The sequence below is a fragment of the Triticum dicoccoides genome, chromosome 5B (genome assembly GCF_002162155.2).
Source record: "Triticum dicoccoides isolate Atlit2015 ecotype Zavitan chromosome 5B, WEW_v2.0, whole genome shotgun sequence".
NCBI lineage: Eukaryota > Viridiplantae > Streptophyta > Magnoliopsida > Poales > Poaceae > Triticum > Triticum dicoccoides.
Genome location: NC_041389.1, coordinates 488,620,910 through 488,644,757, shown reverse-complemented (window position 1 = coordinate 488,644,757; position 23,848 = coordinate 488,620,910). Strand labels below are relative to the sequence as shown.

Here is a 23,848-nt window from a genome sequence, read left to right as displayed (position 1 = left end):
AAAAAAATTAGTATCAAACAGCTTTTTAAATGCTACTGTCTTATAAAAAAAATATTACTGTTATTATTTAAACAAGTTTGAACATATTTAAACACAAATAAGTATCAAACAGCTTTTTAAATGCTAAAAAAAATTTGTGGAGCCCACCTCGATCCCCCTCCATCTCGACCGCTATCCCACCTCGCCAGATCCGGTCCCCCTCGGCGCCGAGCACCCCCCAAGTCCACCGGCCGCCGCCGCCGACCCACCGCACCCTCGATTCCCCTACCCAACCGCCGCCGCCGACCCCCCGCACCCCGCGCACCGTCTTATAAAAAAAATTAGTATCAAACAGCTTTTTAAATGCTACTGTCTTATAAAAAAATATTACTGTTATTATTTAAACAAGTTTGAACATATTTAAACATAAATAAGTATCAAACAGCTTTTTAAATGATAAAAAAAATTTTGTGGAGCCTGGGATTCAAACCCAGGACCTCCTGGTGTGAGAACTGGCTACTGACCAGTCGAGCTAGTAGAGGGGACTTGGTGTGGATTAGGTCAGGTGGGAGATAACCTGTTGGCTCGAGCAGAAAAAAAAGTACTAATGGCGCACCAGGGTGAGGTGCGCCATTAGTGTGGATATACTTATGGCGCACCGGGGGGTGGTGCGCCATTAGTATTGTGCCCCCATCCATATTTTTCCTCCCCGGCCCTCGATCCCCTTCTCGCCCTCGCCCTCGATCCCCTTCCCCTCTCCTCTCCTCTCCCGACGCCGCTGCCCCGCCGCCTCGACGCCGCCCCGACGCCGCGACGCCGCCCCGACGCCGTGAGACGCCGCGACGCCGCCCTCTCCTCTCCCGACGCCGCCGCCCCGCCGCTTTCCCCACGGAGAAGGAGGAGGAAGAGGGGGCGCTCGCCGTTGACCTCGCCCGGCCGACTCCGGTGGCCAGGCCGACTCGCCATCGCCCCGCCGCCCTCGTCGCCGGTGGCCCGGACGCCGCCCCGTCCACACCACCGTCGCCGGAGCACCCACACCACCACCCGGACCTCGTCGCCCCCGTGAGCTCCCCCTCCTCCTCTCCCCCTCTCCCCCTCGCATCCCCCGTGAGCCCCATCTCTATTTCTTCTTGTCACCAGCACCACCACCACCAGCAGACCTGCATATCACGTGAGAACATTTTAGTCATTTATATACCAACTGTTGCAGCAAAACAGAATTGCAACTATTTTTGCCTGAAAGTAGAAGACATGAACATGGTCAGAAAAAAGAAAAACCTAAAGAACACTTTGCATTTTGGATTCTGCATTAATTCTGTGTTTTCTGTATGCACTTCGATTGTTAACTTGACATACATTGCTAGCAAAGTACTATTTCAATTGAGCGTGCGACCAATGCCCTCGACTAGATGCATGTCAGGCGAGGGCCTCGATTTCTACTAATCCTTTTGACTGGCTTTAATTGTTTTGGTCCTGATGGGCACTATTTTTCTGCACACAAGGGAGAGTTCGTTAGCTTAACCAATAAAGATAATGTGTGACATAAGCAAAAAATATGATACACAGTAGATATTTGGGGCTGGAATGAAGAGTCCACAATTCTTACAAATGATACAAGTCAAATTCAGTACTTGGAAGAAAAAGTTGTGAGATCAAATAGCAGAAGGCAACTTAACGTAGTATTCCCTCCGATCCAAAATAAGTATTGCAGTTTTGAACCGGGGTTAGTTCAAAACTGCGACACTTATTATAGATCGGAGGTAGTATTATTTAGTCAGCAAGCCAAGTTTAAGTTCTGCAAAAGTTGGCAACAACTTAAATTAGTGCTGAAAGCGTGCTTATAAAGCGTGCTTAACATTGTTTTGCCACAGAGCCAACTCAAAACCCTGATCAATTGAAATAGTACTTTGCTAGCAATGTATGCCAGTTGCCATTTTGGATTCTGCATCAATCATTTTTATTCATATGATTCATTTGTATTAGGTTTTGGCAGATATTGTTAACTTGACTTGAGACCATCCCGCACACAGGTGTGACTCTTATAATCATACAACCATCTGTAATTCAATCAAGCAAAACCTAATGAACATGGTCAGAAAAATAATGTTCATAATATAAATGGTGAGTCAGAGTGGTTACACACCTCATCTTCCTAAGGACACTTGACATCTCCTCTCTCTTCTTCTTTGCTCTCTTGTGAGTACCAAGCTTTCTCTTGGCGACCTTGAGTGCACGCTTGTCCTTTCCAACCTTAAGAAGCTCAGTGATACGTTTCTCATAGGGAGCGAATCCAGCAACCTCCCTAATCAAGTTCCTGACAAATTGCACCCTCTTGGTACCTTTCTGCAAAATATGCCAAGATAACATTGTAAGAATAACTGCAAACTGGATAGACATGTTATAATAATTCAGCTGAGCATATAGGAGCATGTAAGTTAACTTTGTTTCAGCTTCACACAAGTTACAATTCGCTAAAAAAAGCCAGCTAGAATAGCCAAATAACAATTTGGTCCCAAACACAGCAAGGTCCTATTTTACTTTCAACATGACCTGACAACATGACCTGACAATAGTTCAGTTTACAGCTGAGGACATTGATTTATTATGAAGTTGCTTGGGTTTATTATGAAGTACTTTGATCATGTCTCTTTATTTGTACTGCTACTAATATACTTTATATGATGATGAAGTTGCTTGGGTTTATTATGAAGTACTTTGATCATGTCTCTTTATTTGTACTGCTGCTAATATACTTTATATGATGATGAAGTGCTACTGAGTTGTGTGCAAATTTCGTTAAATCAGTGATGTGTATGTGGAGGCCTTTTTTGCCTTGTCCACCCGAGAGGCCCTTGAGTTTGCTGGAATGTCGATTAACTTCCGTTCCAGCAAATTCGGGTACTCCATATGTCCTATTTTCAGCAAAGGTCATGCTGAAATTTTCCGTGAATTTTAGCATGACTTTGCTAAAAATAGGACATATGGGGTACTTGTGACTAATGCATGGGCCGGGGTATCTTAGTAGTTAATTAAGTAGGATCAAGTGCCCCGGCGTACTTGTGACTAATGCATGGCTTTTAGGGTGCCTCGGTGTCGATAAAAACCGAAATGATGAAAAGTTAGGCTTTTAGGGTGCCTTGGCGTCGAAAAACCCTCAATGATAAAAGTTTAGATTTTAGGATGCCTCGGTGTCAACAAACCCTAAATGATGAGACCATGATATTGTTCCTTGACAATAACCAACTTTTTGACCAAACTTTGTTTCTATTTAGAGAGAAACATGGCCCACAACGATGAGGCCGGGGGTTCGGGCGGCAAGGCATTCTGGGAGCTGTCCCAGGAGATGGAGGAACAACCTCACTTGTATGAGGCCGCCGCCTTCCCCACCGATCCTGAGACCACGGATGGTGCCGCCGAGGATGACCACACTGATGCCACCACTGATGGTGCCGCCGAGGATGCCACCACTGATGATGGCGGCGCACGCACAGATAGCAGCCAGCCGAAGAGGCAACGGAAGGACCGGCGCCCGATCGTGCTCCGCACCCTCAAGGAGGAAGTTACTGAAGTGGACTCCAACGGGAATCCAACGGCGCCCGAACGAATAGTCAAGGGGTACTCGCTTCAGCTCGGGTGCATTGTCCGGAGCACCGTCTCGATCAACACCGAGAACCTGAGGCATCCTGACCGGGGGAATTTGCGCCACCTCCTCTTCACGAAGCTGCACGAACGATACAAGTTCCCAGCTGAATTCGAAAACACAAGCCTCAAAGGGAATAAAGTGAACAATGCTGCCCTCACGAAGATGAGCAAGGCCCTGTCTACTTGGAAAAGCAATGTGAAGAGAATGATCGAGAAAGGTGAGAGTTATGAGAAGATCAAGGAGAAAAATCCTTCGATCACCGAAGATGACTACAACGACTTCAAGATCAATTGCTCGAGCACCGCAAGCTCCCAATCAAGTGAGTGGGGGAAACAAATGCGGGAGCTGAACATAGGGGAACACACACTCGGTCCCGGCGGTTACAGAGTGGCGGAGCCTATATGGGACAAGGAGGAGGCGGACCGTGCCGAGCAAGGCCTACCGCCCCTCTTCGATAAATACGGTGACAAGCAGACCAGGAACTTTGTCAGGGCCCGGTACAAGAAGGACCCGAAAACAAAGGAGCTTACCACGGATCCGAAGACCAGGCAGCTTGAGCTTGTTCTGGTAAGGAATACACCCCCGCGTAATTAGCTCCATATGGTTGCATTCTAATTAATGAAGCCGAATTTCTAAATGGTTCACATTCCTTCCGCAGGCGACTGAAAGCAGTAGCGCGGGGTCGACTCAGAGCAACCCTTGGGACACCACTCTAAATAGGGGTTGAATATAATGAAGAACAAGGATAAGCTCAGTAAGCCGACGTCAGCTGGTCGTGTGGCCGGCAAAGGCTTGTCGACAAAATGGGGGTCATACTATACCGCTGGTGTGCGGAAGGAGAAAAAGACCAGCTCAGAAAGCCAGGCGCGAGAGGTTCAAGAACTCAAGGCACAGGTGGCGCGGATTCCGGAGATTGTCCAAGAGCAAGTGGAACAACGACTCGGAGAGACGATCACCGCCCTTGTGCCTACCTTGATCTCGGGGTTGAGTGCGTGGATTGCGGGCGGCCAACAGGGGCCGCCCCCGATTCCTAGCTTCACGGCCAGCAACTCGCATAATGCGATGGCGGGGCCATTGGTGCCTCCGGCGGAGGCGGCATTGGTGTCTCCGACGCCGGCACGGGAGCTTAATGCACCCGGGTGTACGCCGGCCGGCACCTCTTCAGCAAGCGGCCGCTCCGTCAACTGCACGCCCGCCGTTGGCGGTGCCTCGACATTAGCCGAGCTCGACGCCATCATCACGGTAACTAATTAAGCCTCTCTCGGCCGAGGACTTCATCTCCTTGCCTTTGACTGGGCATCCCTGACGCCCTACATGTTTTCGTAGGGCGCCGCCGACGTTCCGTGCACTCTCCTCCACTTCGTGAACAACGAGTTGGTCGATGTCGCCAAGGGCAAAATCGTTCAACCGGGCAACCCCTTGTTCCACGGTACCCAGATGCCACCCAACTTGTTTAGGGTTCAACTGGTTCGGGTGCTGCCAGGCTGCGACGACTTGTTACCTTCGATTCGACCCGTTGGGGCCGACGATGATGACGTGATGACCCTCAGCGCCTGCCTGAGCTGGCCCCTGCTTTGGCCGAAGAGCCAGATTCGTTTGGGGGCGGGGGACACCACCCCAAAGACAACACCGCCAGTCGTGCCGGCGCCAACTCGGCCCCATGGCAAGACCGCCGTAACGGTGCCGGACATCCCTATGCCACTGGATCCAAACATGCATATGGCACAGGATCAGAACGACGACGACGACGACGATGATACATTTGGCAACGTCGATCAGTACTTTGCCGAGCATGGGTACGATGGCGACTTCATGGGGCCTCCTTCTCAAGAACCAAACCCAACAAAAGACGTGTGCGATCTAGCTCGTACCGCGGAGAAGCCAAGTTGCAACAGGCGCCGTCTGGCGTTCAGCTCTCAGGAGACGCCTCCAGCTGCCGACTTCACCGAGCCTCAGATAGGCGAGGTGCGAAATATTATCAGCCCCAACACACTCAAGAAGGCGGTCTGTGAGCAGAACTCGGTCCCATTACAGGAGAAGAAGAAGGCACGCAAAAGAAAGACTAAGAAGGGTGCGAGCCAGCCGGCACCGAGTACGATCCGTGCTCAGGACGGGCCACCTTCACCACAGGATATCTCCAGGAGGGTGCATGTGGCGGGTAGGGCGATGCTACCACCAAATATGCTCAATGCTGCAACCGGTGCTATGCGAAGTCTGCACGACAGTGTTCTTTCTTTGGAGAAGCGGCGTCTCAGAGAGAAGGATGTGGCATACCCGGTTTTCGTGGCCAAGGTGCCAGAGGGCAAGGGCTTTGTGGATGGCGACATCGGGGGTACGATCGTCCTGCGGTTTGATGACATCTTTGCTATGTTTAACCTTCATCCGCTGCACTACACCTTCGTTCGGCTATTTTCGCTGAGTATGGAGATGCGGATCATTCGCGACAAGACCCCGGACATCGTGATAGTCGACCCCTTCTACATGCGTGCCAAGATCTTGGGCAGCGCTGGGGACCGGCAAGTCGCGAGTTCTTACCTCGAAGGCGTCATTCTGGCAAACCAAGATAAGGATAACTTCCTCGTGCCTTACTTTCCCGAGTAAGTCCTCCCCTCAACCGGCCCATAACATATGAATTCTTACTTTTCGATCGTTTTTCTTTTAACATTCCGTGTTTTCTGCAGTGACACACGTTGCACGCTCATCCTCCTAAGCCCCAAATATTCCATGGCCACGTATTTCGACCCGGACCGTCAGTCGAACGTAGACTACACAAATGTCAAGAAGGTTCTTGATGATGTTCTCCCCGGCTACGCCCAATCTGGAGGCACCTTCACCAGGCCTATTCGTAAGTACGGCAAGCACGTGTTCTCCCACAATACGACGTTCTGCTGCGTCAAGCAGCCGCCTGGCGGTCAGAAGGGTGCCTACTACGCCATCCATCACATGCGGGCGATCGTACGGGACCATCATCAACTTCTGCTACCGAGTAAACTCCAAGATTGGGCCGCGAGCGTGTCGGCAATCCAGGACGCGGACCTCCGACAAGAATTTTTTCGCATCCAGTCGGAGTTTGCGGAAATCATCCATCAAGATGTCCTTCGTACCTCGGGGCAGTTCTACCTCAGAAATCAACCGTCCAACAGTGACATCGACACAATGCTACAAATGCAGGATGACAACGCCCGTTCTTTCATGACTCCCACGATAGACGGCGGCTTCATCCACGCTCCGGTCCCTTGAGTCGAGTTGTCTAGTTCTGAAATATCGATTGGCTCATGTTGTAATTAAACTTTAACGAACTTGTAGTATGTCTCTTTGGTTTTGAGAGTCGTTCAACTTAGATGTAATCGATGCTATTAATGTCTTGCTTTTCTCTTCCGATCGTTCTGTTGTATAATTATATATTGCTTATGTATTGTCTGTGAATTGGTACTAACGTTTCGTTTGGCTAGTGCATAGTGATGCCGACGTATGTCGTGTACAAGGGTAAGGTTCCCGGAGTCTACGATGACTGGGAGGAGTGTCGGAGACAGGTTCACCGATTCAGCGGTAACAGTTACAAAGGGTACACCACTAGGGCCGAGGCCGAATCTAGATACGCCCGCTATCTAGCGGGAGAGGGGAGGGAGCGTTGGAGGAACCGGATGAAGACGAGTTTCATCGTGATGATGCTCATCGTGATGACCGCAACTCTCTTCTATGTGATGGTAGTTTAGATGATCGATATCGACTTGTAATGCGAAGACAAACTCGCTACTCGCGGTCTCGAGACTTGTAATATAATGTTCTATCTTTGTTCGGTCTTTTTAATTCGGAGACTAATATGATGAATTGTATTCGGAGACTAATATGATGAATTGTATTCAAAGACTAATCTTCTATTGTATTTGATGAATCTATTGTTGATGTGTGCTGTCTATATTTTGTCAAATTATACATTTTGTAACCTGTGCAAAAAACAGAAAATAAAAAAAAACATAATATTCATACTAATGGCGCATCACACGACAGTGCGCCATTAGTATGACAGTGCATACTAATGGCGCATCACCGGGTAGTGCGCCATTAGTATGCTGCGGTTACTAATGGCGCATCCAGAGGTGGTGCGCCATTAGTATGCCAAAGCACCTGGGTGTACATGCCAACTGGGAGGCATACTAATGGCGCACCCTCGCATATACTAATGGCGCACCAGGTGGTGCGCCATTAGTATACCAGATACTAATGGCGCACCAGCTGGTGCGCCATTAGTAAAAATTACTAATGGCGTGCTGTCAGTGGCGCACCAGTGATGCGCCATTAATGGCCATATTAGGTGCGCCATTAGTAGTGGTATTTCTAGTAGTGATTATCTCCAGAGTTGCCTAAGGTCCGCTGGGTCCTTCCTGATTCATACCTGGATGTCAGAAACAAGGACTATGGAGGTAATGATTATGTTCTTCCTATCTTACTTGTCCACTATAAGACTAGCCACAGTGGGAGTAACTTCAGCAGTAACATCGAGTCCAACTAAGCAAATTTGCTTATGTGGCAATGAGTTAATGAGGAGAGAGGTAGTTATAGTAACTTAGCTAGTTACTGTAACATCACATGTCCCAATGCAATATGAGCCTATAACCTAATAAATGAACCTTTGCATGTTACCACACTTAGGCTGGTTGTAAGGCTGGTTGTAATGGGAGTATCATAGCTAGTATCATGCATGTCAACTAGGCAACTTTGATGAGGTGGCATAGAATTAAATGAAGTAAGAGAGAGTTGAGTATCATATCATGATACTGTATCATAATAAATGCTACACTAGTATGTGTCATGCATGGCAATAAATAAAGTCATATGTGATACTACCATATGATACTATGCATTAGGGAGGTAGTATCATACACTAGTATCATATGCATGATACTAACTTATGATACTACCCATTACAACCAGCCTTATGTTACTACCCACTATGAAGGTAGTAACATAGTCTAGGAATTTGTGTATGTTACTAGCGTATGTTACTATGCATTGTGGCTAGTCTAATATTTTGAAATGGTTGCTGCTTACCCCCTGATTAGTTAATAGATTTACCACTCTCTGCTGCTATTTATTATGTTGTGTTATGAGCATCTATCTTAATTGCATGTTCCAGACCTAGGAATTTTGAGAATTCCTATATAATATTTCTATTTTAGGATGTAATTTCGTGTAGCACATGCTTCTAGGAATTGTATTTTTACTCAAAGTCTTAAGACATGCTTTACCTTCCAGATTATTTTTCCATTTATTGATTAATGATCATTGTTAGTATCCTTCCTATTTGTGCTGCAATTCCTGTAGCCTTTTGCATTATAGTTTAGCAGTAAACTGTAGTGGTGAACATCTCATCATTGGTATCATGTGGAGTTTTCTAGTATTTGAGTATACTCTTCACTGCTCTCCGTACCTTCATTTCTACCGTATGTAGTAAAGGATGTCACCAATATGTATGATATCTATTCAATAACAGAAATGAAGATTGGTGACAACTTTATTTACTGGTAAGTAACTAGGAGGTTATGTTGGCCAGTGTTACCAACCGCAAACTTCTGTTTGTGATGAAACCTGAATATTACACAGTACACTTAAAATTTATTGGGTGCTATATATGGCAGCGAGCGTTTCTGTAGTTGCTAGTGTTTGTTTAAAATATATATAGTCCTCCTAGTCGTGTGCGTTTTTGGCTGCCAGTTGTCTCTCTTATTAACATATCAAGTGTTTGTCGTTCTGTCTTGGCTTTCTAGGCTCCTTGAGGTGGCAGCTTTAACATCTTAACCTGTTGTGTGTTCCCTGGATGATTTGAGATTGTGCAACATATTCATTTTTCATCTTCTTCACATGGTAAAGATATATGGGTGTATCTCATGCCTTTTCTTGTATTTCAGGGGAACCATTTATTGATGGGCAAGCTGTTCCATACGATCCCAAATACCATGAGGAATGGGTGATTAACAATCGTCGTGCTAATGAACCCCGGCACAAACGCGGCGACAGACCTCGCAACTTTGACAAGAGAAGGGAGAACACATATCAAAGCAGGCCTGCTCCACCAAGTTACCAGTCTCCCCGACCACCATCCCAAGAGCAAAACCAAATGCCACCCCGCGACGCTTCTCCAGTGCGCCCTACACAGGGGCCGCCACCACCAAATTACCAGCCCCATGCAGCAAACTGGCAATCAGGCTATGTTCCAGCAGGGGGACCAAACTATCAGAACACATCACACCCTGGATACCAAGGTGCCCCAACTCCTGGGTACCAAGCTGGTAACCATGGTGGCAACATGCACGGCGTTGGTCCTAGCTATGGTGGTGGTGCACAAGGATACCAAAACATAGGCTACCAGGAGGGCAGTGGCAACTACAACAATGCCGCACCACCGACCTATGTGGGCAGGGACGGGCCAGGGAGGCATTACCAATATAGAACACTTCTAGAAGAGCACTGCGTAGGAAGTTCGTACATGCTCTGCTCGTGTCTTGTACTCTCGTTTGTTGCTCTCATGGACTTTTATGCATGTATACTATTCTCAATCCCTAGTGCTGTTTTGAGAACTAGAATTACCAGAAGCTTAGCTAAGTGCTCATTGTATTCCCACTTTGTCGAAATAAATACAATGCTGACTATGTTTTCGTACGTGCTCATTGTTTGTTCACTTTATATCGAAATAAACACAGTGCTGACTGCTGACTATGGTGCCAGAGCGGCAGAGCTGTTTTTTTTTAGACAAAGCTGTGTTATTTGTTGATTGGCACAAAAACACGTGAAAGGCTTGGATCCTAGGCCGAAATCGAATCGCATCGAGCTTTTTTTGTGGCCCATTACACATGGAGGCCCATATTCCTAACACAACAGATCACACTCTTCATAGCCCAAGCCCAGTGAATGGAGATATTTCGGCGGCCTCAACGAAACACGGGCCCCTCTATAAATCGCGCACTCTCGCTGAAGCCTTAAACCCCGTGGTCACTCCCCATCCCATTTCCCCAATCCCCTCCCCGCTAGGGTTTTCCACCATGGCGTCGGCGTCGCGTGCGCTCCTCCTCTCCAGGGCCTCGCCCCTCCACGCCGCCGCCTCCCGCTTCCTCCGCCCGGTCGCGGCCGCGGGGAGCCTCCTCCCGGCGGCGCTGGTCCCGTCCCCCGCCGCGGCGCCCTGGGCGGCGGCGAGGCGATTCGCGACGCAGCCCGCGAACTCGTCGCTGCGGGACTCGTCCCCGAACTGGAGCAACCGCCCGCCCAAGGAGACGATCCTCCTCGACGGCTGCGACTTCGAGCACTGGCTCGTCGTCATGGAGCCGCCCCCAGGCGACGGCGCTAACCCCGATGTCACCCGCGACGAGATCATCGACGGGTACATCAAGACCCTCGCCCAGGTCGTCGGAAGGTATGGCTCACCGTACCACACCCCCCTCCCGCACTGATGCGCTCATCACGTCAGCGTAGTTTTATGGTGCGTATGTTTGGATCTGGATTCGGCGGAGGGGATTCGGGGTGGGGAATAGCGAGTGTTGGTCAGGTGGTGTAGTGGATGTTGTGCTAGCGTCTGTTGTGATACTAGCCTCCACTTTGTGTGTACAGAGATTGAAATTACCAGTTCCTGACCAGGGCTTTTTTAATTTATTATGCAGCAATAATGACCGCATGGATGTTTGAAATTGCTATGTTAGTTGAATACAGACGACTGTTTGATGCTCTGATCACAGTATGAGAGATCGTGCTTGTTGTTCTTAGTCTTTTATATGCAATATTGACTATGGGAGTATGGTTATGACAAGAGTGGGGATTCATTTATATGGTCTATGTGGGTTGGGTATCGTTCTGATGCACCGACATGCTTTAGGGTGTTTGGAAATTAGTGGGTGCAGAGACTCAATTGTAGATGGTCGTTGAAGTTTGGTTATTTTGTAGATTCACTTACGGGGGTTCTTTTATTGATTTCATGGGTTATGAGTCGGAATTGGAGAAGTGATAATGTGTCTGTTGTTCCTATCTCATTTTTGTGCAATTTTATCATTTAAATGCTGCTTTCACATTTATGATTTGTGATTCTTACTTGGGGATCATGCTTAGTATCTGTTTTTGGTACCTAGACAACTGTGAGTTCATTAACTTCGTTGGTGGACATCTGTTGCAGTTTAACCATTTCTTAGTAATTTTGTTTGCCTCTGGACCATAACAACTTATTGGTTTGATGAGAATAGAACATAATTCTTCTTTATGTCTTAATTGTCTCCAGTCTTAACATGAAACGTGTTTTCAGTCATCTATGTGCTATTTATAACATATCTGTATCTCAAATCTATCCTATGTCGTTCCAGTGAAGACGAAGCAAGGATGAAGATCTACTCTGTGTCAACTAGGCATTATTTTGCTTTTGGTGCCCTAGTATCTGAGGAACTCTCCTACAAACTCAAAGGTATTGATCATTACATGAAAAGTCTTGTATGTGATCTTTTTATGAAGGTGACTTAAAATGATCTTGTGTTAAATGCCCCTAAATTATTGTTTTCAGAGTTGCCTAAAGTCCGTTGGGTTCTTCCTGATTCATACCTGGATGTCAGAAATAAGGACTATGGAGGTAATGATTATGTACTATCTGACTGAATATTGACCACATTATAATAATTTTAAATGCCTGTTGCTCTTTCCCCTGACGAGGTAATAGATTTACCACTCTGTGCTGCTACTATGATGTTGTGTTATGATTATCTTAATTGCATGTTCTAGATCTAGGAATTTTCAGAATCCCTATATAATACTTTTCCTAGATGTTGTAATTTCCTGTAGCACGTGCATTTTAGGAATTGTATTGTTACTCAAAAGGTTAATATTGTTATCCTGTCAGAATATTTTTGCATTTATTAATCAATGATCATCATTGTTATCTTGTTTGTTCTGCTGATTTGCTTCTGTACCCCGTTGATTTATAGCTAAGCATTTATCTGTTTGGTGATGAACACCTCATTGTTGTTACCTTGGAGTTTTCTAGTATTTGAGTTAAATCTTGACTGCTCTCTGTATCTTCATTCCTACAGTATATAGTAAAGGATGTAACCAGTATGTAAAATATCTTTTCAACTGAAAGAAATGGTGTTTGGTGACAACTTCGTTAATTTTTAATTGAAGTATGAGCTTATGTTGGCCCCTATAACTTTTTGGTAACGGTAGAAACTACAAACTTCTGTCTTCTGATGAAACCTGAATATAACAGAGTACACTTAAAATTGATATGAGAGCTATATGATAGCGCTTCTGTAGTTTCCAGCTTTTGTTTAAAGTATGCATCGTCCTCCTAGAACTATATATCCTAGTACAGTATAAGACAAGGGTTATATCCTAAGATAAAAATGCAAATCTGTATGACTATCTAGCCTGTCGAGCGCTTTGTGCAAGACGATTTATAGTATCAAGTGTTTGTCATTCTGTCCTGGCAATTTGAGCCCCTTGAGGTGGCAGCTTTTAACATTGCCGTTTCTTCCCTGGATTATTTGAGCTTGTGCACTTTTTCCAGTTTTCATCAGTGTCCATATGTAAAGAGAGTGTATCTGATGCCTGTTCTTGTATTTCAGGAGAACCATTTATAGATGGACAAGCTGTTCCTTACGACCCCAAATACCATGAGGAGTGGGTGAGAAACAATGCCCGTGCCAATGAAAGATCCCGGCGCAATGACAGGCCTCGCAACTTTGACAGGTCGAGGAACTTTGAAAGGAGAAGGGAGAACACACAGGCCTACCAGAGTGGGCCTCCAAACCAAATGCCACCCCATGATGCTGCTCCTCCAAGTCGCGGTGCACAGGGCCCGCCGCCGCCTTCAGGTGCTCCACCAAATTACCAGCCCCATGCACCAAACCCACAGGCAGGCTATGCTGCAGGAGGTGGACCAAACTATCCAAATGCACCACCACCCCCTGGATACCGAGGTGCCCCAGCCCCTGGCTACCAAGCTGGCAACCAAGGTTACCAGGGTAATCCTGGTGGCAACATGCACAATGGACCCGGCCCAGCCTACCATAGCAACAACCCTGGATACCAGGGTGGAGCGCCAGGAGGCAACCCGCTGCCGCCTTTTGCAGGTGGCAACCAGCCTCCTCCCTACCAAGGCGGTGGTCCTAGCTATGGTGGTGGTGCACCAGACTACCAGGGCCAACCAGGTGGTAACCCAGGCTACCAAGGTGGCGGTAACTACAACAACGCCGCCCCTCCTCCCTACGAGGGCAGGGACGGGCCAGGGAGGAACTACCAGTAGAGAACACTGGTAGAAGAGCGCCGTTTAGGAAGTTAGTACGAGCTATGCTCGAGTCGCCCTATGTTGTTCTCGTGGACTTTTATGCATATATTCTCTATCCATAATGGTGTTTTGAGAACTAGAACTACTGCAAGCTTAGGTAAGAAGTGCTTTGTTTTTTTCTCTTTGTCGAAATAAATACAATGCTGACTATCGTATGGAGCCAGAACTTTGTTATTCGTTGCCGTATTGTAATAGCAACATGTTCTGTGTGTTCTATCGAATCACTTTTATATTCTGTCAGTGTACAAATGTGTGTAGAAACCGATAGTTGTTTCTGCATGGACCCAGAGTTCTTTTTTTTTTCACTTTAAGTTGTCGGTGGCTTGCTCCTCAAATCAAAAGAAAAGTTGTCTGTGACTTTGCTCCAGTGATTTGTGGCTTAGAGTTGTCACTTACGAGCTTTCTTCAGTATTTGGCTGAACTGTTTGTCAGATTCCCACATGTTACGCACCAGTTAGCCACTTTGTTCTCAACTATTCTGATTTCATCAAACAGAGGCCATGTAGCGCGACCTGCAGTTATGAGGGAGCTGTAGCGGTCGTGATTCCGAGATCCTGGTAGCATGTTTAGAAAGTAAAGCAACTAGGAAGTTCTTTGATTCAAGTGAAGCATATTGTCCAGAGGAAATTTTATGCAGAATATGGGTATGGCCAGTGTTGGTACAACATTACAATTTCGGTCAAGACAAAAGAGAAAGTACGATCGTCCAGAATCAGTTCACATGTAGAAATTTTCGACTCTGACAGACATAGTAGTATTACTGATAAGCAAATTCTGATAAACACCCCATTTCAATTCCGTGGCTTGAGTGTATACATCCAAACAGAGCCTATGTCTATGCTTTCCAGTGCAAACGTTGCAAAGCTCCAAATGAGGTACTGCATCAACCCCATACATGAACACCAAAATATCACCACAACCACTAGAACATGGTTTGTTGACAAAGGCGGAGAAAACATGTATGCTTAAACTGTTAAACATGACATGATGGCCAAACAAAGATTCTTTTGGTGTACGCAATTGCAGGAGAAGAGAAGAGGAAGTTGTGAGGGGAACTAAGAGCAACTCCAACGGGGCGACCCAAACGGACGCGCGCTCTGTTCGCTTTTCGTCCGTTTGGGTCGGCTAGGCGGACATGCGCGTCCGCATTTTGAAATAGGTCGGCTTGACCGACCAACGGGGAGGCTGACCCAAATGTGCCCGCATGCAAAAAAAAAATGCTTGCACGAAATAAACATAATTAAACATTAACTAAAACATTAAAAAAAAGTCTGCGCCCGCCTTCTGCCGCCCCGCACGCTGCCCCTAGACGTCGTCGGCCTTGCCCTTGCCCTTGGCGTCGACGCCGCCGTCACCATCGCCGGTGAGGTCGATGAAGACGGGAGTAGGGCAGCCCACCCGAACGCCGCCTGGTACGGAGCGCCTCCGCATCGTGCTGGAGCATGGCCTCGTAGCGCATCTGCTCCTCGCCGTCGGCCTGCTCCTGGCGGAGCCAGTGCGCTTTCCAGCGCTCGAGGTGGGCGGCCTCCTGCTCCGGCGTCGCGGCGAAGTGGACTAGGGGGGGGGGGCGCTCACAAACTCGCGGCACTGGCCCGTCCACGAGTAGGCCTCCTCCGGCCAAGTGGGTGGAGGCGCGGAGCGCTTCCGCATCGGCTCCGGCTTGGGCTGGATGGGCAGCGATGGTGGCGGTGGCGGTGGCGGCATGAACAGCGGGGTGTGGACAGAGTCCCCCGCCGCCGATAGGGCGAGGGCTTGCTCCAACCCATCCCAACGCGCGTCCTCCTCGAGGCGGCTAGCCTCCAGCGCCTGCTGCAGGGCCTCCTCGAGGGAAGCCTGGTACTCCGTCTCCGCGTCCTCGTCCTCCGGCTGTACCTGCGGGGGCGGTGGTGGGAACACCGGCGGGACGACGTCGACACTCGAGGGCGAACCAAGCCTCCCAGTTGAGAGAGTCGACAACATACTCTGGCAGCCGACGCTGCTCCGGCGTAGGTGCGCGCGGCACCGGCGCACCTCGTCGTCGTGCACCCGCTGGCTCCGCGGTACCGCCGGCACCGGGATCCGCTGCGGATCCAAGTGCTAATGGTGCGGCAGCGTGACGTCGGGGTAGGGAAGGGGCTGCCTGTACTCCCAGTGCCACCGTGCTTGGTGCATCGGGTGTGCAAGCGCCGACGTTCAGGGCGGAAACGAGCCGCCGACGAAGGAGGAGGGGGAGGGGGAGCACGGGAGGACGAGGCACCGGGGGTGCACTTGCCCTTGCCCTTGCCATTGTTGCTGCCGAAGATGCCCATGACACTAGGGTTTTCTGTCGTCGGCGAGGAAGCAAGGGAGTGGTGGGGGGCCAGATGTGGACGGGAGAAGTGGATGAGGCCGGCCTCCCGCCGCACGCGTGCTTAAAAAATGAAACTTCCAGAGGCTGACAAGTGGGCCCGCTGTTGGTGGTCGTTATAAATAAGACGACCGGTGGCGGTTGAGTGGCCTACAGGTGGGGACGCGGCAGACGCCGAGGAGACACGCTTCGCGTCCGCGCCGACGCATTCCTGACGCAATTTTGGGCCGGCGCGGACGCCATGCGGACGCGATTTGCGTTTGGGTCGGCGCGTTGAGCCTCCACTTTTATCCTCGCCGACCCAAACGGACGCATGCGGACAAAATGAGTAGCCCCATTGGAGTTGCTCTAAGCAATCCCACTGTACATAACCTCTAGGGTCAGGAAAAGATCATAAGTCCTGTTACTTTCCACATTTACGTCTGAAACAGATAAATATAACTTATATAAATTAGGAAAATGCACTAGCTTCAACATTCAAGTAATATGAGTATTCTTGGTAGGGGCAGAAAAGAAGCTTGTTTTTATCTAGGATAAAAGAAATGATAAGTGCAAAGAAACTATAACCATACATAAATCTAAAAAAGGAACAAAAAAACCTGTGGCAACATCACTGTCACGACTCACTTTGATCTACAAATGAGACATCAAGAAAAGTACACAGAATGCTTACAAACTGACAACCATCTTAAGCAAACAAGTAAAATAAGTGAAGAATGACTAGCAGCACCAAGGTTCAAGCTACCATGGCCTTTTCCTTTTTTATATATCATTGAAAGCTCTAACAACACTTGCTGAAAGTCAAAAACCTTGTGACGTGCAGCCTATATCACAAGGCTACGCCTGAGCATTCAAATAACACCGTATGCCTACACAAGACATTTTTTTTTCAGGGGAACACAAGATATTAATTTTAATCATTTGTATGCAGCGTAATTAAAGTAAGACACATATCGGCAAACTAATTAATACTCCCTCTGTCCATAGTATAAGAGCGTTTTTTACACTAGTGTTGACACTACATTAGTGTCAAAAACGATCTTATACTATGAGACGGAGGGAGTGGTATCTTGTATGTCACCCATCAGACTAAGGAGGGGAGGCAACATTTCTAGAAGATTCTGAAGTCACTTCTTTACTTAGTTCACTTCACTCCATACTTCTCCGGCTGTCAATCAGCTCTTCGTCCGAATTGGCATTCTGAAGTAACTCCCCTATTTAAGAAAACATGATTGAACACAATTATGAGTGCTCCAATGGAGCTGTAACAGAACATTACTTCCTCCGTCTCGGTGAATAAGTCATTCGCGTAGTTCTAGGTCGACGATTTAATTATCTAAATATGTATTATATGTGACAAATCTACTGATATACTTTTTATGACATATAACACATATTTAGTTCCTCAAATCGATGACCTAGAACTACGCGAATGACTTATTCACCTAGACGGAGGTAGTACTAGAAAAATGAAGTGTCGGCACCGGCACACCTGAAACCAACAAGGAATCAAGTGTCTCTCCTCCATCGCTCCTGAATCTTCTTTTCTTTTTCAAGCTTTCTGTGAGATCACCATCGCATGTTCTCCCAGCATATTCCCAACACTGAAGCAGACCAAAAATAAACTCCACATGTCCAGTAATGAAAAGGGCCCAGAAGGGGTGCACCCTCTATAAATCGCGCACGCTCTCCCTAGACCCTTAAACCCCTTCGCCAATCTCCAACCCATTTCCCCTCTAGGGTTTTCCACCATGGCGTCCGCCACGCGCGCGCTCCTCCTCTCCAGGCTCTCGCCCCTCCCCGCCGCCACCTCCCGCTTCCTCCGCCCGCTCGCGGCCGCGGGGAGCCTCCTCCCGGCCGTTCTGGTACCGTCCCCGGCCCCGGCGCCCGGAGCGTCGGCCAGGAGGTTCGCGACGCTGCCTGCAAATCCGTCCCCGAACCGCAGCAGCCGCTCCCCCACGGAGATCAGGACCCCCCTCGACGACGGGTGCGACTTCGAGCACTGGCAGATCCAGATGGTGGCGCCCCCAGGCGACAAGGCCAACCCCGACGTACCCCGCGACGAGATCATCGACGGCTACATCAAGACCCTCGCTCAGGTCGTCGGAAGGTATGGCATGCCCCCCTCACCCTTGATGGGTTATGGATCATGTTACGAACCTACTTCTATCAACACAGTACATGGGTACAGGATATAGCTCTCACTAGATAGAGATTGTAAACAGATACTCCCTCCGTCCCAAAATATAAGAACGTTTTTAACACTAGCATAGTGTAAAAAATGTTCTTATATTCTGGGACAGAGGGAGTAAGAGTTTACAATGGGAAGAGCACATAATTAGGGGTAGAAAGCAGCAGCAGTAAGGAGGAGGGTGAGATACACTCGTCTCATACGAGTACGAGAAGGAAATAGCCAGAGGAGGAAGAAAGCCGAAGCCAAGTTCTATTCTGTTCGACCCCCTTTTCTCGTGTATGACTCGCTTCCTTATGTAGCGGCAGCAGTTCGGTGATTTGGCCTATAGGCCAGCCCATCAGCCTACTGAATTGATATATAGGGCCGGGGCCAGGTCATGACAGATCGGGATCAGAGAAGTATGAAAAATGTATGTTACCTGTTTTGTGTCATTTTATCATTTATATGATGCTTTGTATACATCTTCATTCAGAACTCGCCTTTGTCATTTATGCCGATGGCGATTCTTACTTGACGGCCATGCTTACTGTTAGATTTCATTAGACATCTGTTAAAGTTTTACCATTTTGCAATATTTATGTTTCTCTCGCGACCATAGCAGCACATTCTTCCGAGGACAGGAACGGGGTTCTCCTTGGTGTTTTGGTTGTCTCAAATATTATGCAATGTGTTTCAGTCATTAATGTACTATTTATAACATATTTGTATGACTGTACGTATCTCAAATTTGTCATATGTTCCAGTGAAGACGAAGCAAGGATGAAGATCTACTCTGTGTCAACTCGGCATTATTTTGCTTTTGGAGCCCTAGTATCCGAGGAAATCGCCAAAAAACTCAATGGTATTGGACATTACATGATATTCTTTGTATGAGATATTTTTATGTAAGTGGCTTCAAATGGTCTTGTTTTAAACTCATGCCACTAAATCATTAATTACAGAGTTGCCTAATGTCCGCTGGATTCTTCCTGATTCATACCCGGATGTCGAAAATAAGGTGTACGGAGGTAATGGCAATGTGCTTCCTATCTGACTAAGTATCATTCACCGAAGTATTTTGAAATGGCTACCGTAACGATTTACCAGTCTGTGCTTTAACTTGTTTTAATCTGTTGACTCCTTGAGATGGCAGCTTTATCTTGTTTTAATCTGTTGTGATCGACCGGGCAGTGACCGAGTTGTCCGCCCAGAGGTTTGGGGAAGGTTTGAGGGGTTCGATTGTGTATGCTCTTATCATATTAGTAATTATGCAATATTTGGCACAATATTAATTGTATCAGTTTTGCTAAAGCACATCTAGGTGTGCCTTAAGTATATCACATCTAAGTCATACGTCATTAATTTTACACTAAGATTAGTGCAAGCATTTTGTTTTGTCTTTTTTTCCCCTTTCTTTCTAATTTGATTGAGTCATTTAGATGTGCAATAACTGGAGCATATCTAGATATGCCCTAGACATACCCTGATTGTATTGCTCATATGTATATGCAAGATATAAATTGTATGTTAATATTATGTTGGATATAATTTCTTGGTTAATGCTCATGTTCATATTAGGCATGATATTAATTAGAGAAGGGTGCTAAACATGTTTAACGCTAAATATCGAGGATAGATGAGGTTGAACGAGTGAGATTTGTTGAATCTCCATAGCTCGCTCTTTTTATATTGGTATATAGGTCAAGTGTTTTTGTCGTTCTGTTTTGGCCTTCTGCGCCACTTAACTCCTCGAGATGACAGCTTTAACTTGTTTAAATCTGTTGTGTTACTCTTCCCTGGATAATTTAGGATTGTGCACTATTTTCGGTTTCATCTGTGTCCATATGGTAAAGAGATCTGGGTGTATGCCTTTTCTTGTATTTCAGGAGAACCATTTATAGATGGAAAAGTTGTTCCTTACGACCCCAAATACCACGAGGACTGGGTGAGAAACAATGACATTATGAATCGACACGGAGGATGTAACTGCCACAAGTGGCGTCGCCACTTTGAAAGGAGAAGGGAGAACACACAGGCGTACTAGGGCGAGATTGCTAGCTCCGCCAAGCAGTGGCGGAGGCACAGGGGGGCCAGCCAGGGCCCGGCCCTCCCCAACATCCTAATTTCCTTGGTAATATGCATATGAACAGTGACATATTTTTACTGTTACCTGCAGCCGGCCCTCCCCAACGTCCAATTATATGCATTCCTGCCTCCGCCACTGCCGCCAAGTTACCAGTCTCCCCCACAGGTAATCCAAGCCACCGAGGCAGCGGTAACTACCACGTGCCTACACCTAGATCTCACGTGCCTGCGCGGGGAGGGGCGGCCAGGGAGGCATTACCAATAGAGAACACTGCTAGAATAGCTTCTCAAGTTAGTGTGAACTTTTATATATGCATATGTTATCTATCCCTACTGGTCTCCTCAGAACTTTGTTTTTTGTCATGGATCCAGAACTTTGTTTTTTGTTACCGAATTGTAGCAACATGCTCTCTTTGTGTTTGTTCTATTGGATCACCTTTCTGTCATATAACTGTGTGTATACAAATGGGTTGGCATGTCCTGTGATGCTCCAATTATTTGTAGCAGAACCTGGACTTCAGGTTCTGGAAGCGGCTAATGTCGGAGCTCCTTTTGGCGTTTGAGCATTTTGGAGTAAACAAGTGCATTCATATTCAACAAATGCATGTTTCCTCCTGTATAGCAACTAGTTGTCTCCGCCCTTTCCCCTCGGCTCCATTGATTTGTGAATAGAGCTGTGTGAGCATTTATATGAAGGTGATGTAGCGATTCTTGGTTTGTTCTGGGAGATCCAACCCATGTTTTTGCAATGGTTGATGGTTGACATCCTGGCTTTACACATTTAACACCAGGTTCATCACTTCATCATCGATTTGCCCTGTGACTCGTCTTCTTCATCCTAAACCTAAATAGGTTGTTTGGATTCCCCTAGTTTGGGCCAAAATTGTATTGTTGACTTATCCTATAGGCCTACTGGCTGCTTGCACAATGGAGGGGACTAAGGATGATCACCTGAAGCACCCCATTCCTTTTTATTTTTGCACCTCATGTTCTAGGGGATTTGGGACTGAAGATGATTTAAACTTGGTGTATTGAGATTGTCAACATGGGTGGCTATCTGATCTACGAGAGCATGTGACTTTTGAAATGTCCTTGCGAATTACTACTAGTATCATCACATTAATTCTACCGGTAGATCATGGATGTTGGTGTGTCAAAAATTGTTTGGCTGTTAGTTCACATCGCGTTGTTGGTTAATTTAAGATTTAAGATGTCGACTGCTTCAACCCTTCTGTTTCAGTCTCTTAGTAATGCAGTCCAAATTTGACTATATCCATTAAATGCTTAAAAGTCCATTTAATGACTTAAAATAGCAAAAAAACTAAAAATGTCAAATTTTAACATGGAGAATGTGATGGTGTATACTGAGTGTTGAAAATATTTTCTGGATTCTAAAAACACAACAATAGAAGAAACGTAGGTTGAAATGTCATGCTCATCTCAATCCTATAGGATTTTGGTTTGTTTGGCTGCATCACAGAAAAACAAAGGATTCTTTCAAAGAGGTTTGAGCTCCTAAAATTTCATATAGGATTCAATGCTATGAACCAAATAACCAAAATAGAAAAACTCCTAGAATTCCAATCGTCCAAAATTGCCTTGAAAATCCTTTGAATCAAAGGAGGCCTCAAGGTCAAACGATGAAGCACCTGTCATTTCGCCAATTTTCATTTATATTTTCTTGAATACCAAGTTAAGGTACATGTGTAGTACCTTCATTTTTAAAATTCTAAAGCTTTTGTAAAATGATTTCCCATACCTAACATATTACATTACATTGATAGCACCAAAATTTGGCATTTTTGTGGAGCCATTTTCTACTTTTAAGACATTAATTGTATTTCTAGATATTTGTCAAATAATTTTCGATTTGAACTACAAATATATAAAATAGGGATATAGATTCAAGCAAAAGAAATCATATTTAGGTATTAAAAGACTCAAAATTCAAAAGTTGAGTTGTGAATGCAACTGCACACATGCATCCCATTGTTTTTTTTAACTTAAAACACTGGACAAAACGTTAGTCTAGCTACCATTAGCCACGGTTGAAATGTACATGTTGCAAAATCTTTGCCAAATATTTTTTTTGTTTGACGAGTGTAACACTAGGCAAACCACCAAGTATGCCAAGCATTTTTCCGGCACACTCAACAAAGGGGGGGCTTTTACCGAGTGCCCGATAAAATAGGGAAATGCTAACACTCAAAAGACCGATTTCCACCGCATCGTCCGCCGCCTCGCGCGTGACACGTGTTCATGTGGGCCCACCACCATTTATCTCCTTCCCGCGTTATCTCCATGCGAGCTCTCATCCAACAGTTTTGTTCTTTCCCTATCTCCCTTTTCTCGGTTCAAACCGTCACCATCGGCGCATGTTCGTATCGCATACCACCATGGGACACCACTGCCGCAACATGTTCTAGCACCATGTTGCGAGCTCCACCGACAAACCAGTGTTGTAGATGCCACTGATGCGAAATTGTCTCGGTTATCGATGCTGCAAGCTAGGTTACGCGTGGTCGATTCAGAGAGCGTTGCCGGAGGCTGCTTCAGCGGATCGCTGGTGCAAGGAAGTTGCGGAAGGTGCTAGAGTGGAGGCTAGTGGTGCAAGGCCCTACTCCATTCCACTGGTTGATGGTCGCGCCAGTGTTGCAAACGTTCTATACAGAGCGTGACATGGGTCATGTTGCAACCGGCATGCGCAACATGGCTCATGTTGCAAATGAGGGTTAGCTAACATGGTGATGGACGACCACAGATGTTTTCCCAAGTGCAACATGAGTCATGTTGCAAAAGGGGTTTGGATAATAGGGTGGACGACCACAAATGTTTTTTCAGAGCGCAACATGGGTCATGTTGCAACCGGCAAGTGCAACATGGCTCATGTTGCAAATAAGCGGACCATAGCGAATGAATAACGTGTCTAGATTGGGCAGCTATCGCGTGCGTGATCCAGCGACTCTGGAGGCGGTCGATTCGATCCACACTTTAATCAGCCGAAATGTAGCACGCATCGATAAAATACACTCACTAAACCCATCAATTTCAGCAGTGATGTTATGACTGCGCTACTCGTTGGCCGACAGGTATTTTGCAAAGATCGGATGGGCAACAAGCCATTGGATCCAGTGAGCGACAACTGTTGGATATGGGCCACGTCTACCAACTGACAAGTGTTTGCAACATGAGACATGTTGCGCTCGGAGATTCGCAAGACGAGTTCTTTGCAATATGAGTCATGTTGTGCTTGGAAGTTTGCAACATGATGAACGTTGCATTCGGAGGTTTGCAACAAGGCCTTGCATCACATCTCAGAGTGGCACA

General features: G+C 46.8%; 2 protein-coding genes across 2 annotated transcripts in view; both read left to right on the top strand.

The window, feature by feature from the left end:
• LOC119309832 (multiple organellar RNA editing factor 8, chloroplastic/mitochondrial-like) overlaps positions 1–10,204 on the top strand; it is a 17,147-nt gene extending 6,943 nt beyond the window's left edge. Inside the window, exons 3-6 of the mRNA XM_037585742.1 lie at positions 7,981–8,046; positions 9,532–9,699; positions 9,730–10,094; positions 10,187–10,204. Coding sequence (XP_037441639.1) covers positions 7,981–8,046; positions 9,532–9,699; positions 9,730–10,094; positions 10,187–10,204 — 617 coding nt within the window. The remainder of the gene's footprint in view (positions 1–7,980; positions 8,047–9,531; positions 9,700–9,729; positions 10,095–10,186) is intronic.
• Positions 10,205–10,617: 413 nt separating this feature from the next.
• On the top strand, positions 10,618–14,176 carry LOC119311046 (multiple organellar RNA editing factor 8, chloroplastic/mitochondrial-like). The gene is made up of 4 exons (XM_037586667.1): positions 10,618–11,030; positions 11,965–12,062; positions 12,159–12,224; positions 13,216–14,176. The coding sequence occupies exons 1-4, from the start codon at positions 10,663–10,665 to the stop codon at positions 13,893–13,895; spliced, it is 1,212 nt and encodes a 403-aa protein (XP_037442564.1). The 5' UTR covers positions 10,618–10,662; the 3' UTR covers positions 13,896–14,176.
• Positions 14,177–23,848: the final 9,672 nt, after the last annotated feature.

Bases quoted from the DNA above. Each gene is read 5' to 3' on its own strand.
- LOC119311046 (XM_037586667.1), top strand. From the start codon at position 10,663: ATGGCGTCGGCGTCGCGTGCGCTCCTCCTCTCCAGGGCCTCGCCCCTC. The intron at 11,031-11,964 runs GTATGGCTCACC...ATGTCGTTCCAG, and splicing joins CTCGCCCAGGTCGTCGGAAG to TGAAGACGAAGCAAGGATGA. The intron at 12,063-12,158 runs GTATTGATCATT...TATTGTTTTCAG, and splicing joins ACTCTCCTACAAACTCAAAG to AGTTGCCTAAAGTCCGTTGG.